Consider the following 18,469-nt stretch of genomic DNA (forward strand, 5'->3'; position numbering starts at 1 on the left):
AAAAAGTTTACACGTCGATATTTTTATAATAATAATAAGATGATTTAAATTTTATCTTTCCTTATACGTTTCTACTGTACTAAGAGCTATCTCCAAAGAAAATAAGTAGATTGAGAAAATATATTTTTATTCATCTCTTCAAAAAAGATAAATACATTTTCTTGTAATAAATTGAAAAAGTATACAAAAATAATTATTCTATCCGTTCCATAGTAGTAGAATTATTTTTCTATTATAGGCATTTCATAGTAGTAGAGTCGTTTCCTTTTTTTAGTAAAAGTACCTTTCGTCTCATTGTAGTAGAAACATTTCGTTTTGAGCACTCGTTTTGAAAAAATGAGAGAGATAATAATGCAGATAGCCCTACTAATCTCTTACTTTCCCCCCCCCCCTCTCTTACTTTACCAATTTCACATTAAAACCTGTTCATACACAACTATGTCTATTTTTGGTGGACGAAATGAGTATTTTTTAATTTAACATTACACACATTTTTCTTAATCTCTGTGCCGAAAAAAAATGCATTCAGTACTATGGAACAGAGAGATAACTATATTTACTTTTTGTGGAAAAAAAGAGGTAAAAACATCTCTTCAAAATGAAAGAATGTATAATACCTTCTCAAATACCATTCTCATCAAAGAATAATTTTTTATGAAGAAGATTTAAATATGATAGTCCATTCGTCCCAACTCTCAACGTAGTTAAGTCGTATTCCTTTTTGGGTTGATCCAAGATAGTTGAGTCATTTCCTTTTCTGGCAAAACCTTCATCTTTTCTCATACTCTACACTCTCTTACTTTATTATGTATCTTACTTTAGTCTTTTCATTTAACCTTTAACATATCAATTTCTTAAATATCGTGTCTAAAAAAAATGTCTCAACTACCATAGGACAGAAGGAGAACGTTATTTCTCTTTAGCTTCCTGTTTACCTTCTTCCTTGCATATGCTCCAATAATACTAAAAAAATTCTAACTTCTCCGAATTTTATTATTTTTATATTAAAATGCAAAGAGAAATAAAATGAACTATGCTCAACTATATCGGCAAATTTATAATATAATATATGCTCAACTATGCTCAACTAAATCGGCAAATTTATAATATATACTCCTCTTAGTTATATGTAACATGTTGATGATATAATTTTGATAGAAAATTCTTATGATAGACTTGAAATCTCTCTCGTCTTGATTAAGAATTTGCTAATAAACTTGGAAAACATAGTTATTTTTTGGATCTTGAAGTCACTTATACTCCTTCGGGTATTTTCGTGAACCAGGCTAAATGTTCTTATGATAGTCGACGTGTGGTGAATCGTTGTTCGTGTTAGGTTGATGGAAATGGGATTGTGACGAGAGATGAAATTGTATCCTGTTTGGATGAAGTTATGCAGAAGGGTGGTGAGTTGAGAAGGAATGTTTTGAAATGGAAGGATTTTGCAATTAGAGGAGGGAGCTCGGATCAAAATGTTACACAACTTGCTTCCGATTTATTTTCCATATATACATAGGCAGAAATCCCATGAAATATTGTAAATTTTCAAGACTCACAAATAGGAACGACACAAAGTGGGAACTTTCTATGAATAGTTAGTCCATCACCTTCAACCATGTCCAAATCTTCCCCTCTCACTCCGCCCGGTAAAGCAAACTCAAATCCAAGCACCAAATTTGCCAGCAGAAGCTCTACAGATCCGAGGGCGAATGCACCCCCAGGGCATCCCCTCCGGCCAGCGCCAAAGGGGAGGAACTGAAACTGCCCTTTGAAATCAATGCAAGTATTCAAGAATCTCTCGGGCATAAACTCCTCTGCATCTTCCCATAACAGCGGATCCCTCCCAATAGCCCATGCGTTGATAACCACCCGTGTCCTAGCTGCAATGTCATAGCCTAATAGCTTAACGTCGTGTGTTGATTCACGTGGCACGAGTAGAGGGAGGGGAGGGTGCAGCCTTAAGGTTTCCTTGATCGCAGCTTTCAAATACAGGCATTTTTCTAAATCTGCTTCGGCTATGGTTGAATTGCAGCCTGCAATTCTTTTTAGCTCTGCTTTCAATTTCGCCATGACTTTCTTGTGTCGTATGAGCTCGGACAACGTCCACTCCATTAGTGTGAACGTTGTATCACTTCCAGCCGCAAACATGTCCTGAAACATATATCTTTTTAATGTGATATAGAAAAATAATTCATTACTCATACTCCCTCTGTACGCCATTAAATGTCTCATTTTTTTTTGTCTGTCCGCCAATAAATGTCTCATTTCACTTTTACTATATTTGGTAAGTGGACCCTACATTCTACTAACTCATTTCACTCACATTTTATTATAAAACCAGTATATAAAAGTAGGTCTCACATTCCACTAACTTTTTCTTACTCAGTTTACTTTATAAAGTCAAACAATTTCTTAAAACTGGTGCCGATCAAATATGGAAATATTTAATCACGGACAGGGAGTATTAGACAAAACCATGAACATCACCTATAGATCAAGACAATTTCTAATATTCAATCCCTTTTATCATTCCACAAAAACAGTATCTACATATCTAAATCAAGTAAAAAACACAACAATTGCAATCCATCTTTATTCACCATCATCAAAGATTTGATATAGCAAAGCAAAAAAGCAAGAAAGAAATGGAACAACTCACCAAAATGAGAGCTTTAATAGAGACATCGTCAAGAACAAAGCCACCTCTCTCATTCCTCTGCACCTCAAGCAAAACATCCACAAAATCCTTCTCCCCTTCCCCTCTCTCACCAACATGCTCTCTCACCACAAACTCCAAAAACTCATCAATATCTCTAGCAACTCCCCTGACTCTCCCACTCATCCCATTCACAAACTTGATCCACCAAAGCCAAGGCACAAACTCCCCCACATCAAAACTACCCAACAAAACACCCAATTCTTCCAGAACCTTCTTGAACTTCCCACCATCACCATACTTCCTCCCCAAAGCCACTCTGCAAATCACATCATTAGCAAAATCAGCAAACATCTCACTCAAATTAACCACCGATTTCGCCTCCCTAATCCTCTCCATCATCAAAAACACCTCCTCTTCTCTCACATCCTTAAAAGACTGGACCTTTTTACTGCTCAAGAGGTGATTGACGCAAATGCCCTTCATCTGCCTCCAATAATCCCCATAGGCGGAAAAGGCGATGTCTTTGCATTCGTAAATCGCGTTTGCTACGGATGAATTGGGTCTGTTTGAGAAGATTTGGTCGTGGGTTTTCAATATATCTCTAGCTGCATCAGCTGAAGATGCGACGAGAAGGGGCACCTTGCCGAGATGGAGCAGCATCAGGGGGCCGTGTTTTTTGGCCAAAGATGAGATTTTTTTATGTGGGCTCGGGCCGATTTGGTGCAGATTCCCGAGTATTGGGAGCTTTGGGGGAGATGGTGGGAGATTTTTCATGGGTTTTGGAGGGGTGATAAGCCATTTTTTAATCAACAAAATGCTTAAGAGAAACAGGGAGAAAAGAGCAACCTCAGAGAGCATAATTTTTTCTTCCTTTTTTTCTGGAATTGTGTTTGGTTAATGTAATCATATTATAAGAGTGACGTTAAAATTTTTATTTTTAAAGAAAATGTGATTTGTGGGTTGTGTTTTTGGAGGGAGAAAAGGAGATGCCATCTATAGAGAAAGTTAAGTAACAGCTTTTCGACGAATAACTTTAGTCTTATTTCTAAAGGTGTATGATTGTTTGGTGATTTATCATTTATGTAGCATTATAAAGTAAGCTGCGAAATGTAATTTTTTTTGGAAGGACTAAAGGAAATGAAAATTTGTTAAATGTTAGTAGTAACTTTCAATTTGAGTCTCCCTCCCTCTCAGTTATGTTGACATCTTTGAATTTTGTTAAACTTGTATGCTGCAGCTGGGTTTAAACAAATTTAGGTGCTTTATAGTAGGATGATATTATTTCAATGTTTCTGTGTTGTTAACCTACTTAGAGTCAATCCAGCTTACAAATTGACAATTATTCTCATAAACTAACACAAAGCTTTTTAAATTTTAACTATGTGGTTGTCCACATGTGGAAAAAATATCGAAATACTGATATACTGGACGTATCATACCAAAAATACCGATTTTTCGATATATATCTTGATTTTTGATACAATGTGACATCATATCAATGATTTTGTACGACAACAATGTAAATTTTTATGTAAGACAGTACTCTAAACATTCGGTATAATTTTTATGTGCCAAAGTATTCTAAAATTAAACCATATCAATAAATAATTTTTTTCTTGAAGAGAATTACATCATTCACCAATCTCGCTTCCTATACTCTGCTTCATGTCGACCCACCCCCATTCATTAGAGAGAGTCGTTCATATCCTCATGCATCACGTATGTATGTCGCCGACTCTCCTTAGGCTACCTTAGGTGCCACGGGCAACCGTTCTCCTCTCCAGGTAAACCTTTATTTGTGACATTCGACCGTTCACTACCATTCACGTCACTTTATTTAGTGATGTAATTACCAACTTTTTGCTTGAACTGAAATTCTTATAAGGCATTTGTGACCGACTAAGTGTTAAGAGGGTCCTACTACAATTCAAAATATTTTCAATGTACCTAACAAATGTTGATTTTTGAAATTATACTAATACTATTGTGTGCGACAAGATGCACTCCATAGGTTCGTTTATTTTCTTGCATATTAATTGATCTATTTCAGTCATATACCTACACAAAATTCTTGAAACAAATTCATGAATACTCTAATTTGTTGTAGGTAGTTCCTTCACATAGAAAACTTTAAACACTAGCAAACTTAGTTCATAAACACAACACTTATAAATAAAATACAATCATGAAGAAGTAGTCAACTTAGAGACAAAGTTAAGAATATCAAGATCAGAAGTGCCACCCTCAGCCACAGCCTCCTTAGCCAATTCCCTCCATTTCCTAGCATTCCTCTTCATCTCTTCCCCTCTCTCCCCCTCCATCACTTCCCTCAAACATCCCTCCACCTCCTCTCTCCCAACCAAACCATCCTCCCCAACCCTAACCCTAAGCCCAACTCCCCAAACATCTTGCACAAGCTTCGCATCCGTCGTCTGGTCCGTCCACTGTGGCATCACCACCATCGGCACCCCTAAACTCAGCGCCTCGGTCGTGGAATTCCACCCACCGTGTGAGAAGAAGCACCCCACCGCCTCGCTCGACAGCACCTCCAGCTGAGGGCTCCAATGCACAAACAAGGCCTTGTCATTGTCAACCGATGCACGTACGAAATCACCCGGTATCTTCTCCTGTCGATCTTGAGCCCTGACCACCCAAATAAAGTCGAAATTCGAGGCGTGCAAACCCCATGCGATCTCTTCCATTTGTGGCTTAGGGAGATTGTCCATGCTGCCAAAGGCTATGTACACAACTGACCTTACTAGCTTCTTCTCTAGCCATTGCATTATTCTTGTGCAATCTTCGGGGTGGAAGAGGTTTATATCATATTTGTTGTCGTTTTCAATCCTACCATCCAAATAGGATGATGGCAGTGTCGGCCCAATTGTAAGAAGTGGGCACACTTTTGTCATTGAATCCACAATCTGTTAAATTGATGATCAAATAAATCAAATTATTCGAATTATTGCCATTTTTGTGATCATAATTTCCATTCCATTTTTTATAACTATTCCACAACCACTCCTTATATTATCAATATTACTCCCTCCATCCACGATTTAAAAAGCCCTTTTGACTCGGCACGGATTTTAAGAAATTATTTGACTTTGTAAAGAAAAATAAGAGGAGAAAGTGAGTGGAAGATGTCATTTAAAGTACTAGTTTTATATTGGATTGTGAGTGTAAAAAGTTGGTGGAATGTGGAGTTTGCATGCTAAAAGTGGTATAAAGTAAATGGTTCTATAAATAGTGGACAAACTAAAATGACATAAAGACTTTTTAAATGATGGAAGGAGGGAGTATAATTAAATACAACTATAAAGTAAATAAAGATCACCTTTTCCACTCATAGAAACTAAGCTTGACATTATATAATAATAATAATAATAATAATTCGTGAAAAAGGCATTAGGTGGTGATTTACTTTAGGTATGTGAACGAGAATTTAGAAACAAAGAAAAGATTATCACGTCAACCGAGTAATTACAAAAATAATTGATACTAACCTTTTTTTTTCTTGGCTGCCGACTTTTTTCAAGATAGGGTTTTTGAATATGTCAACATATATTAAGATAATATAAAAAAATCAGTTTTGAAAATGTACGCCATACCGATAGATTGGGGTGGACGTAATTAACCCAAATCGAAAAGGGTCGTCCGAAATCTTTTTACAATATTTTTGAACCAATACTCCCTCCATCGCACTCTACATGAACCATTTTTCTTTTTGGAATATCTCATTCTAAATGACACATTTCTAAAAACAGAAACATCACTATCTCTACTTTTTCCTTCTCTATACTTTATTGTCTCTAATTAACTCACAAAACAACTCTACATAAAAATCCGTGTTGAAATACAAATGCTCCACATAGAGTAGGACGGAGGGAGTATATGATTAATGTATACTCCCACCGTCCCACAAAAATAAGGATAATTAGTTTTCATTCGTCCATAAAAATATTCCATTTTCATCTATGGAAAGTCTTCCAAACTCATTACTCATTTACATCAATTTATTTACAATTTATTACAATAGGGTCCACCATTAAACATTAAAAATAATAATGATGTCGGTCTCACTATTTACTAATATTATTTTAATTATTGTTCTCCCCATCTCTCTTATTTTACTAACTATGCATTAATTTTCGTGTCATTACAAATGTCTTTATTTTTTTGGGGGACAATAAAGTATAAGAGAAAAGGAAAAAGTAGAGATAAAACAAATGCATTAATAATTAATCATGCAAATAAATATTGAATAAAACAAAAACAATCAAAACTCACCTTCTCTTCCAGCTTGTAAAACGTATTGACGACCACAAAATCAGCCTTCTCCAAATTCGAAAATTGACTCAACACCATCTCAAAGTAAGCCGGATAAGTCCCATGCTTGTATATGAACGAAGGGAGGTCCGGCAGCTGGAGCGGCGGCAGCCCCGGCAGCTCCACCGGAGTCGAGGCGGCCGTCACCGGAAGCTCCAGCAGCCCATGGTGGGCATAATAGTACACATAATTCACAACACAAGCTTGAGTGAAAAAAGCAGCTCCCTTTATATCATATTTTTGGGCCACTTCCAAAGCCCATGGCAAAAAGGCATCATAAACTATGCAATCAATGGGGTTATTAGAGCTCTGATGTGATTGGATGAGATCCTCTAGGGTTTTCGAGCCGGCTTGTTGCATACGTGTCAGATAGTCTGACACGTCGGCTGCTTGTCCGAAACCGCTTTCATCGAAGCCATCTGAGATGGCTTCGATAGCGACGGAGTCGGACTTTGGATTGAAGGATCTGATGATGAATTTGGTGAGAGCAAAAGTTGTTTTAGCACCTTTGAAGACTAGGCGCTTGCAAAATTGGTGCATAGGGTTAACATGGCCTTGGCTTGGGTAAGGAATTGCTAAGATGTGTGGTTTCTTTGTATTTGTCGCTCTCTCCATTTTTTTTTGAACTCCTTTGATGATGCTATACAATTATATAGTGTGAGAGAGAGATATGATGATCCTAATTGGAAATTTATTTGCTAGGGTCCAAAATGTAATTCTTTTTAGTATTTTTGGCTCCAACTTTCTAAGTGGTGTTGGTTTTCTATAGGTGTAATTGTATATCGGTCGACGACCATCTTGATGTTTATTGTTGACTACTCCATCGGTTGATAAAAGTAGTGCGTTCCATGTTCTATGCCATGCATTGCACTACTTGTATTATTTCCAAATTCAAGCTCATTTACTTTTAAAAGTCTTAGTCCTACCGTGTCACAAAATTAATTTTGAGTCAAATTTAATCTTATATAATCTCAAATCAATTTTACTTCTGAATAACCAAACACACATTTGCATAATGAAATGTCATCTGCATATCATGCACAATGTTGGGAATGCTAATAACAGTCTATCCAACATTCATCACACACAATTGATGAGAAAGACAGAGAGAATCATGACAATTTCTTTAATTTCAGCAAAGAGAATATTCATTTGACATCTTCAGCAGCAATGGTGATTTTTCCATTTCTGTCCGTCCCACAAAATTTGTCACATTTCACTTTTTACCATTTTTTATAGTGGACCTCATATTCCACTAACTCATTCCAACTCACATTTTATTATAAAACTAATATATGAAAGTAGGACCCACTGTCCACAAACTTTTTCAACTTACTTTCCATCACATTTCTTAAAATCTGTGCACGGTCAAAGTGTGACAAAATTTAAGGGATGGGGGGAGTAGTAGAGATGGAGCTCATATAGATAAAGTAAAAGAGAAGGAGAAAAATTTGCCATATATGGATATGAACTATTTCTATGGGACATATGAAAAAAGAAATTCAGCCTATTTTTATGGGACGAATGAAGTATCAGTTTTATAATAAGACGTGAGTGAATAAAGTTAATGTAATACGAGGTCATTTACCCAAAAAATAAATTACATTTATTAGTAGGCGTACAAAAATAGCAAAAATAGAACGATTATTGGTGGACCGAGGAAGTAGATAACTAAAGTTTCTGTTCGATAAATATGAATGTAAATGATCAAATATGTGAGAATGACGGTTTTGTCATCTTAAATTGTTTCATTTACAAATCTCCCATTTACCCCAACTTATGTAGTACTCCCTCCGATCCCCATTAAATGTCCCGTATTTAATTGGTGCGGGTTTTAAGAAATTGTTTGACTTTGTGAAGAAAAGTGGATAGAAAAAGTTAGTGGAATGTGAGTCATATTTTTATATAATAATTTTATAATAAAATGTTAGTGAGAATGAATTAGTGGAACGTGAGATCCACTACTAAAAATGGTAAAAGTGAAATTGGACATTTGTTGGAGATCGTCCAAATAAGGAAATATGAGATATTTAATGGAGACCGGAGAAAGTACTCCCTCCGTCCCACTCTAGGAGTCTTGATTTACTACTTTCGGGTGTCCCATTTTAGAGTCCCGGTTGAGCATTCATTTTTGGAGATAACAGTTACTCGTCTCTTTCCATAAATTTACCAGCCATGCCATTAAAACAAAATGCAAAAATAAAACTAATTAAAGAAACACCCCCTGCCCCTCACTAACCCCCATCATTTCCCCTTTCGGTCTCAGCCTCTCTTCACTCTCTAAGGGCATCCACTATAGGCGAGGCGCACCTATAGCCCCGGAGGGGGCGACGCCGGGGCGGCCTATAGTGGGAGGGACGTCCGCCCCGAGGCGGACAAAAAATTGGGAGTGGACGGAGGATAGGTGACTTCCGGGCGAGGGCGCGGCGATGCGCGACGAGGCGGGGCGATAGGCGCGCCTATCCGGAGCGGACGTCCGAAAATTTTTTTTTTTAAATTCAATTTAATTTACCTATAAATACACCTCATTCCTCTAATTATTTTCACACCATTCCACTTCTTCATCACTCATATTTTCTCTCACTAGAATTTGTGGACTGAAATGGACGATTTGCGGAACGACGCGTGGAATTCTCTGATTCAAGAGGTACAGTACGAGGCCGAGGAGGAGGAAGCGGCGCGCGCGGCGGAACGCACGGCGGAAGTGGCGGAGGGCGCGATCCCTCGTGTGATTAGTCGTCGGCGGACCATCCAACGAGACCATGTCGGAGCGCACCAGCGGCTAATGGCGGACTACTTAGTGGAAAACCCCGTTATCCACCCGAGATTTTCCGCCGGCGATTAAAAATGTCGCAACCCCTCTTCAACCATATAGCGACGAAATTGGCGGAGCGTTATCGGTGCTTCACCCTCCGGAGTGATTGCACTGGCCGGGTCGGGCTGTCTACGCTTCAGAAGTGCACTGCTGCAATCCGACAGCTTGGGTACGCGGGACCAGTTGATATGTTCGACGAATACCTACAGATGGGTGAGACGACTAGCCTCACGGTGTTGTAAGGGGATTCGGGAAATATTTGGTGGGGAGTTCCTAATAAAGCCCACCCCCGAGGAGTGTCAAAGACTGCTGGAAATGCACGGTTCAATCCACGGTTTCCCATGAATGTTAGGAAGCATCGATTGCATGCATTGGGAGTGGAAGAACTGCCCGGTGGCGTGGAAAGGCCAGTTCACAACTGAATTCAAAAGCAAACATCCATCGATGATTCTGGAAGCCGTTACTGACTACCGCTTGCGGATCTGGTATGCGTATTTCGGTGTTGCTGATTCGAACAATGACATCAATGTTCTTCAGTCATCGCCGCTCTTCAATGACGAGTGCCGGGGTGAGGGTCCAGAAATCAACTTCGCAGCCAACGGCACGCAGTACATTAGGGGATACTATTTGGCAGATGAGATATATCCTCTGTGGCCCGTATTCGTCAAGACAATTCGCCAACCGGTGGGACCGAAGAAACAATACTTTGCGCGGAAATAAGAGGGTGCTAGGAAGGATGTTGAGCGAGCTTTTGGTGTTCTCCAACAGCGGGGGGCCATTATACGGTGCTTGGCACGAGATTGGTACGAAGATGATGTCGCGAATATTATGTTAGCATGTATCATATTGCATAATAAGATAATAGAAGATGAAGGATTTGCGGCAGAGCGTTGAGCACCGGAAGAGGGCGCAAGTACAAATAACGGTGTTGCCTCCGTGCCGATCCAGATGGGCGTACCACGGAGCAATGAATATTTGATCCAACGTTTCAGTGATATGCGCAGGATTACAACACATACCACACTCTAGGCCGATTTGGTTGAAGAAGATTGGGCACGTAGGGGAGGTGCCGGCGCAGTGTGAACACTATTATGATGTTCAATAGATTAATATTTCGTTGTATAATTTTCCCTCCACTTTAATAAGACGAAAATGTAGTGTTTAATTTTAATTTTTCACTTATAGCCATTTTTTTATAATTACGTATAGTCCGATAAATTTAATTAGTTATAATTGAATTAAACTTAAAATGTAAATTGGTTATAAAATTTCGAAGATATTGAAAGTGTCCGTCTATAATGGCGGAAACAAAAAATTGAGGCTGTGGATAAAAAAGAGGACAGGGCTATTAGGGAAGGCCGCCTACAGTTGATGCTCTAAAATTCTACCCGCCGCCCCCCTCTCTACAAAGCCCCAATTCCCCCGCCGCCTCCAACGATCTTCTCTCCACCGGCTTAAAATGGAAACCATAAGCCCATCCTCTCCCCTACGAAACCCGATTCATGTCTCCCACCACCAAATCCCGTCGCCATCACCACCACCTCCTTTTCAATCTCAGGCACCGCCACAATCTCCTCCATCGGCTCCACCACACTCTCCTTGGTCATTCGAACAAAGTTGGGGATCGATTAAGACAGCCACCCATCTGTCCCCATTCCCGACGTATTCGTAGGAGGAGACGGACACCTTCTCCGTCGCGATCCCTGAAACTGAGTTCTCGGTGACGATCGGTGCCGATCTGTGCCCAAATGTATTTCCCTCTTTTTTTTAATCCAAGTGTTGTTTGATTTTCAATTTAAGGTTGTTCATTTTATTTTATTTATTGTTTGTATGTAAATTTCTAAATTCTGTATAAAAAAAATCTAATCAATCATGAATCGGTAGCGTTGGGAGTAAATGTAAAAAAAAATTAAGTTAAATTGTTAGGAATGGGACTTTCGTAAAGAGAATAAGAAAAAAAATTTGATTACTCATGAATCGGCAGTTTTGGGAGTAAGAGCATCCCTAGAGCACGGATATGAGTCCGTAACCCCTTTTATTTATTTTTTATTTTCTGCTCTTAAGCAAGATTACAATGCCTACATCCATACTTTTCCGCAAGAACATGCTCAAGGGTCCTACAATTCTATTAATCAATTTAAATAAAAATATTTTCTCAATATTAAAATGCATTAAAAATACCCGAAATACTATTACAAATTACAAAAAAATTAAAAATTACATAATTAAAATCCTAAAAATTAAAAATTACATGATTAAATTTATAAAATTATAAAAACCAACTACCCGTGGCTGAATTTTGCTAAAATGTGTTTGATTAGGTCTTCTTGTAGCTTAGTGTAGGTTTGGGTATCCCGCATTGTGTTTCTTGATTTGATCCTCTCGCCCACCGTCGTATGCACACCTCGGCGTGGGGGAGACCTCGCGGTTGAGCTTCCGACTTCATCATCGTCGTAAAAGCTAGCCGCCCTCGCTCCTTCGTCACCTATAATCATGTTGTGCAAGATAATACACGTGTACATGATGTCGGCGATATTCTTAACGTACCACAGCCGAGACGGAGCCTTCACAATATTGAATCGGCCTTGAAGGACCCCAAAAGCTCTTTCGACGTCTTTCCGAGCAGACTCTTGACGCTGAGCAAAAAGAACTCGTCTCGGGTCTTGCGAATTGCTGAACGTCTTCACGAAAGTCGACCACCTTGGGTAGATACCATCGGCGAGATAGTAACCCATTTGGTATGCATTTCCGTTGATGGTGAAGTCGATCGCCGGTGCTACACCATTCAAAACATCATTGAAGAGTGGTGAAGAATAGATGTAACACCCGTACTTTTTAAGTACTAAATTAATATATGTCATGAAATAATTAATAAAATTTAAGTCCAAATGTTTATATAAAATGGCTTTGGGCCACAACAATTAAAAGTCTAACAAATAAAGAATTATACAAGTGTGGGCCTTACAACTAATTGAGCTCAACACCATTTAATTAATTTAGAAGCCCAAATCTCTCCAAACAAATGGGAGCAAGCCAAGAAACTCTCCTTCTTCTTCCTTCCTTCATGGTCGACGGTTCTTCACCAATAGACCCTCCAATTTCCACTCCTTCATCTTCCCTCTTCCACCATCAATTCTCCCACCCAAGAGTCACACAAATTATTACTTTAGCCCTTCAATCTCTTCCTCACATTACACTACACCAAAGAAAAAAAAAGAGAGAGTGAGAGAGAGACGAAGAGAGAGACGAAGAGAGAGACGAAGAGAGAGCCGAGAGAGAGCAAGATGAGGAAATTCCCACCATTCTTGTCCATCCACCACCAAGTCCAACCATTCTTGAGGTATAATCCCTTTCCCAAAGCATGAAATTTTAGAAGCTAAATTTCATACGTTGATTTCATACATCTACTCTCATAAACAATTCAAACAATTTAACAACAAAGAACTAATCGAACATCGCCGTACTTGATCGAACACGCGAAAGAACTTAACTTTGTGATAAAAACGTATCCTGCGGGTTGAATCGGGGTTGTTCGGAGTGGTTTCGGGGAGGGGGAAGCTGCCGGCAGCGGCGGACAGCCGCGCCCCGACGGCGGCAGCAGCCTGACCCGACGGCTGAGAGGCGGCGACGAGCAGCAGCAGCAGTGTCGCTTGCACCGCAGCGGCGGCATTTCGTCTTCCCGACGAGCAGCAGCAGCAGTCAAGGCGATTCGGCGCAGAATTTCGGTTCAAGAGCAGACCGGGGGTAGCGGTGACTGCTCAGTAGCGGCGATGGCTGCTCGGAACAGCGACGGAGGAACGATGTCAGGAGATTTTAGAACTCCCGATTTGGGCGAGGGAGAAGAGAGAAAGAAGAAGATAGAGGGAGGGAGAGAGAAACGTGGGGTTAAGGAAAAATGGACTTGGGCCTCTTGTGTTTTCTTTGATTGGGCCTTTTTAATTTATTGAGAGGCTATTGTTTTTAAAGTTGGGCCTTTTTAACTATATGGGGCTTATAAATTTAATTGGAAGTAAGAGGTGAGGTAAATAATTAAGTCTTGGGCCGATGATTTAATCGTAAAGAATGATTTAATTTAATCGTGGGAAATTTTAATTAATTTCTGGAATATTTCAAATTATGAATAATTTATCCCAAGTCCGAAATAATATGATTTCGAAGAGAAATAATTGCGATAATTTAATTATGCGCTTAAATAATTTTTGGAAGTTTATTTCGACGTCGTGGAAAAATGCGAGGAGCCAACGAAGGAAAGAATTGGCGTAAGCGGCTGACCGGCGTCGCACGCGACGCCTTCGGCGGCCGCCGAATAATAAAAAATGCACGAAAAACCGAGAAAATGAAATAAAAGACGTTAATTAGAGTGCATGCATTCTAAATATCCTCGTTATTAAGATTGATGGGTACTTTATGTATTTTTTCCGAAAAGGTGGTTCGCACGGCCGCTAAAGACGGAACGAGAAGCTACTTAAGGAAAACTCTAAGCTTTTGAGGTGGGCTTTATTACTTAAACTCTTTTATTGCAATGATATGTAAATGGAGAGATAAGGGTGGTTTAAATGTTATGTCATGCCGTATTTTATGTTTTGAATTGCCTATCTGATTGTCTACTAGGATAATGTCCTACTAGACTTTGATGGTTAACGAATTCGGGTCTGACTAGAGAGTGAGTCCCTACTCAGACTAGTGCACTGATGGGGATCGTGAGCCGTCCTTTGTGGTCGGCCGGTCTAGTGATCGAGTTTGTGGCCACATTCTCGCTTCACATGATGGTTCAGATATGGTACACGATGGGGGATGATGATGATGATGGGCTGTACAGCCATGTTTTACGATGGAAATGATTTTAGTGTTTCTCGGTATTTTTTTAAAGTAAAACCCGAGTTTCACTCAACGGTGGCTTGACATAACTTATTGATGAAATGTATTTTGGGCATGAGTTCACTGAGTGCATCAAGTACTCAGCCCCTGCATATATTTTCCCTATGTGCAGGTTGAGCGTGGACGGGAGACGGAGGATATTGAGCATTGGACCGAGACCATATTCAATAAACGTTCCGGTTGCTATTGTGTCTTCATACATAGTAGTAGCCAACTCTCAAATGCTTCCGCTTTGCCAAGTTTTAAAACTCTGATGTTTCTGTATTCTGTTGGACTATTTTCATATGAACTTGATACTTCGTGATTTCAACTATTAGCTGGTAATAAAGTTTCACCTTTTGATCTACATGTCGTACCACTTGATTGTTTTCCCCTTTCTTCCCCGCTTCTTTATCCCTCCCCTAGTCGCGATCAACCGTGTTTTCTATCCTTATAAAATGCGGTTGTGACAATAGAGCAAATTGTTGTTGGATCCGGCAATACCGAAATATGCATGCCAAATCCATAGGCGGTAGTCGGCGACCGCTTCAAGAATAAGTGTTGGGCCGCAGCCACAAAGGCCGCTTAAGTGTTGCCCCCTCCAAGCAGTCGGGCAATTCTTCCACTTCCAATGCATGCAGTCAATGTTGTCAAGCACACCGGGAAAACAATGGACTGTTTCGTGAAGACGAAGCAACCGTTGACAATCATCGGTGGTAGGTGCCCGAAGTAATTCCTCATGGAAAGCAGAACGAACGTTGTCGCAAAAATTTTTAAGGCATAGGATTCCAGTTGGCTCACTGACATGCAAATGCTCGTCGAAGAGGTCAGCTGTTTGCCCAATAGGAAGTTGTCGGATGGCACAAGTACACTTTTGCAACGCCGAGAGACTTTGCCGACCGGTTGCGTCTCTACTTGATTGAAAGTATTCAACACGAGCGGACAATGTTTTGACAATACGTATAAACAACCGTTTTGACATGCGAAAAAGGCGCCGAAAGTAATCTTCCGGAAACCGCGACTGGTCGGAAAAATAGTCGGCAACGAGCCTTTCGTTGGCTCCTTCCCGGTCACGAGGGATGTAGCTGCGAATTGATCTAGTTGGTCGAGGAGGAGGGGCGGGGATAGTGGCGGCGACATAGGCTTCATAGGTGGCACGATATTGTTCATAGTATTCTTGTTCTTCGCGCTCCGCTTCAGCCATGATATCGGTGAAATCCATTTGAGAGAGTTTGAGTGAGAGAGGAAGAAGTAGATGAGTTGTATGAAAAAATATGAATGAGAGATGAATGAGAGATGATTTGATGTGAAAAATGGATGATGAATGTGAGTATTTATAGATGATTTTGGGAATAAAAAATTTAAAAAAAATAAAAAAATAAAAAAATTCAGAAAAACGGTAATAAAACAGCCATATTTTTGGGAAACTGAACAAATATTTTTTTATGGTATTATTTTCGATTTAAAAAAAAATTTCCAACGGATAATCCGTTGGCCAATAGAAACGTGCCACATAGCCTGCTCAGAGGCACGGACGTGCTCGATGCATCGAGCAGCGCTGTGCCAGCGACGGGAGTGCAGCAGCGGCGATAGCGGCCAGCGGGTCGGACACCGTCCGTCCCAGCGAGCACCGTTGCGGATGCTCTAAATGGAAAAAAAAATTTAAGTTAAATCATCCGAGAGTAGAATTGGCACTTCATTACAAGAGGATAAAATTTGTATAAAAAATGGTTAAAAAGTGGGTCCTAAAGTCCACTATCACACTCATTTACTACACACTCCAACATTTTATTAAAACTCCCATCCAATTCGACTGGGACTCCTAAAGTGAGACGGAGGGAGTATGATTTTTGACATAACAATTCTTCATTCAAATCAAATTAGGGTTGCCAAAGCTCTTCCACCGTATTCAATTGCAAAATTTTGTCACATTTTTCTCGGTCTTCTCCTTTGGTGTTCGGATTCCGGTTATCTCCTTTGTTCATCAATGACATCACCTACACATCTATAATCTATAACTATATAAAGTTAGAGTTTTGTGAAGTCAATTTTGGTGGCGGGAAACATAATAAAATGTGGACAAACTTTTGTTATTCATGATTTAAAGTTATGATAGTACATCTACCGAAAAAGTTAATTGCACATTGATAATATAAATATTTGTTGGGGAAACCAATTGCCATTGATAGTATAAAGTGGGAACATGTTTTTAGGTCTATCAACTTTGCAAAAATTCCGTGAACTTTGAAAATATTATTTTAGGTCGGTCAACTACAAGTTAATATCATTTGTGGTATTTTGAATTTTTTCCGAACGAAAATGCCCTTAAAGCCTTCAAAGAGCAATCTGGACAATTCTTTCGTTACTCATCTTGCGTTAAAAACCTAGAGTCCAACCAATTTTTTACTACTATTTAATTCAATTACCATCCAAATTGAATTTAAATATAATTAAAATTTGCCGTAAAAAAATACCCCCTCCGTCCCATATTACTTGAAGCATTTCTTTTCGGCACATGATTTAAGAAAGTTGTGTATAGTGAGTTAAATAAAGTAGATGAGGAAATAAAGTAAGAGAAAGAAGAGAGAGTAAAGTAAAAAAAAAGTACGTGAGATTGGATGTTTTGTTTTTAGCTAAAAAGAGAAATGATTTAAGTAACTTGGGACAACCTAAAAAGGAATACGACTCAAGTAACTTGGGACGGAGGGAGTATGTGTTAATTTTTCAATTATTAGATGACCAATTATTTAGGGATATTGAATTTAGACTTGATACTTTAATTTATTTTTTCAATCTAAACTGCATTTTAAGAACGTGATTTGTGAATTATATTTAGTTTATTTGTTTTGAAATTAGATAGCTATTAATTTGGATTGTTATTCGGAGTATTAATTATATGAATTTCAGAATGGAGACCAATTACTGTCCAAATTGAATTTAAATATAAAAATTTGCCGTTCAAAATTGTTGGACTCTAGGTCTCTAACGCAAGATGAGTGGCGAAAGAATTATCCAAATTGCCCTTTGAAGGCCTTAAGGGCATTTATATCCGGAAAAAGTTCAAAATACCTCAAATGATATTATCTTGGTTCGTTCAAAATACTGGGTTTGAGCTGAAATACCAGTACTTGGGATGGAGGGAGTATGTGTTAATTTTTCAATTATTAGATGACCAATTATTTAGGGATAGTGAATTGAGACTTGATACTTTAATTTATTTTTTCAATCTAAACTGCATTTTAAGAACTTACTATAGGTGATTTGTGAATTATATTTAGTTTATTTGTTTTGAAATTAGATAGCTATTAATTTGGATTGTTATTCGGAGTATTAATTATATGAATTTCAGAATTGAGACCAATTACTGTCCAAATTGAATTTAAATATAAAAATTTGCCGTTCAAAATTGTTGGACTCTAGGTCTCTAACGCAAGATGAGTGGCGAAAGAATTATCCAAATTGCCCTTTGAAGGCCTTAAGGGCATTTATATCTGGAAAAAGTTCAAAATACCTCAAATGATATTTACTTGTAGTTAATAGACCTAAAATGATATTTTCAAAGTTCACGAACCTAAAATGATACTTTGGCAAAGTTCGTGGACCTAAAAAGATGTTCCCTCTAGTATAAAATTATTCATTGGGAAAACCATTTACTGCAAAAGCCATTCCTTGAGCCATGTGTTTCAATTTATATAGAATGCAATAGGTATTACATGGAAATTAAGATAAAATTAGTAAAGTAAGAGAGAGTGAGGAGAATGATATGATAAAGTAAGAGAGATGAGGAGAATTATAGTTAAAGTAGTGTTAGT

General features: G+C 38.7%; 2 protein-coding genes across 2 annotated transcripts; both read right to left on the reverse strand.

Moving 5' to 3' along the window:
- Nucleotides 1-1,473: 1,473 nt before the first annotated feature.
- LOC121796791 (cytochrome P450 736A117-like) lies at nucleotides 1,474-3,648 on the reverse strand. Its single transcript, XM_042195572.1, has 2 exons — nucleotides 2,660-3,648; nucleotides 1,474-2,151 (listed from the first exon to the last, which is right to left on the reverse strand). The coding sequence occupies exons 1-2, from the start codon at nucleotides 3,515-3,517 to the stop codon at nucleotides 1,546-1,548; spliced, it is 1,464 nt and encodes a 487-aa protein (XP_042051506.1). The 5' UTR covers nucleotides 3,518-3,648; the 3' UTR covers nucleotides 1,474-1,545.
- A 1,082-nt stretch (nucleotides 3,649-4,730) lies between these two features.
- LOC121796794 (UDP-glycosyltransferase 74F2-like) lies at nucleotides 4,731-7,708 on the reverse strand. Its single transcript, XM_042195576.1, has 2 exons — nucleotides 6,947-7,708; nucleotides 4,731-5,580 (listed from the first exon to the last, which is right to left on the reverse strand). Exons 1-2 carry the CDS (start codon nucleotides 7,598-7,600, stop codon nucleotides 4,843-4,845), a joined length of 1,392 nt encoding a protein of 463 aa, XP_042051510.1. The 5' UTR covers nucleotides 7,601-7,708; the 3' UTR covers nucleotides 4,731-4,842.
- Between the last annotated feature and the right edge of the window lie 10,761 nt (nucleotides 7,709-18,469).

The sequence above is a fragment of the Salvia splendens genome, chromosome 1 (genome assembly GCF_004379255.2).
Source record: "Salvia splendens isolate huo1 chromosome 1, SspV2, whole genome shotgun sequence".
In the NCBI taxonomy this organism is placed as follows: Eukaryota; Viridiplantae; Streptophyta; class Magnoliopsida; order Lamiales; family Lamiaceae; genus Salvia; species Salvia splendens.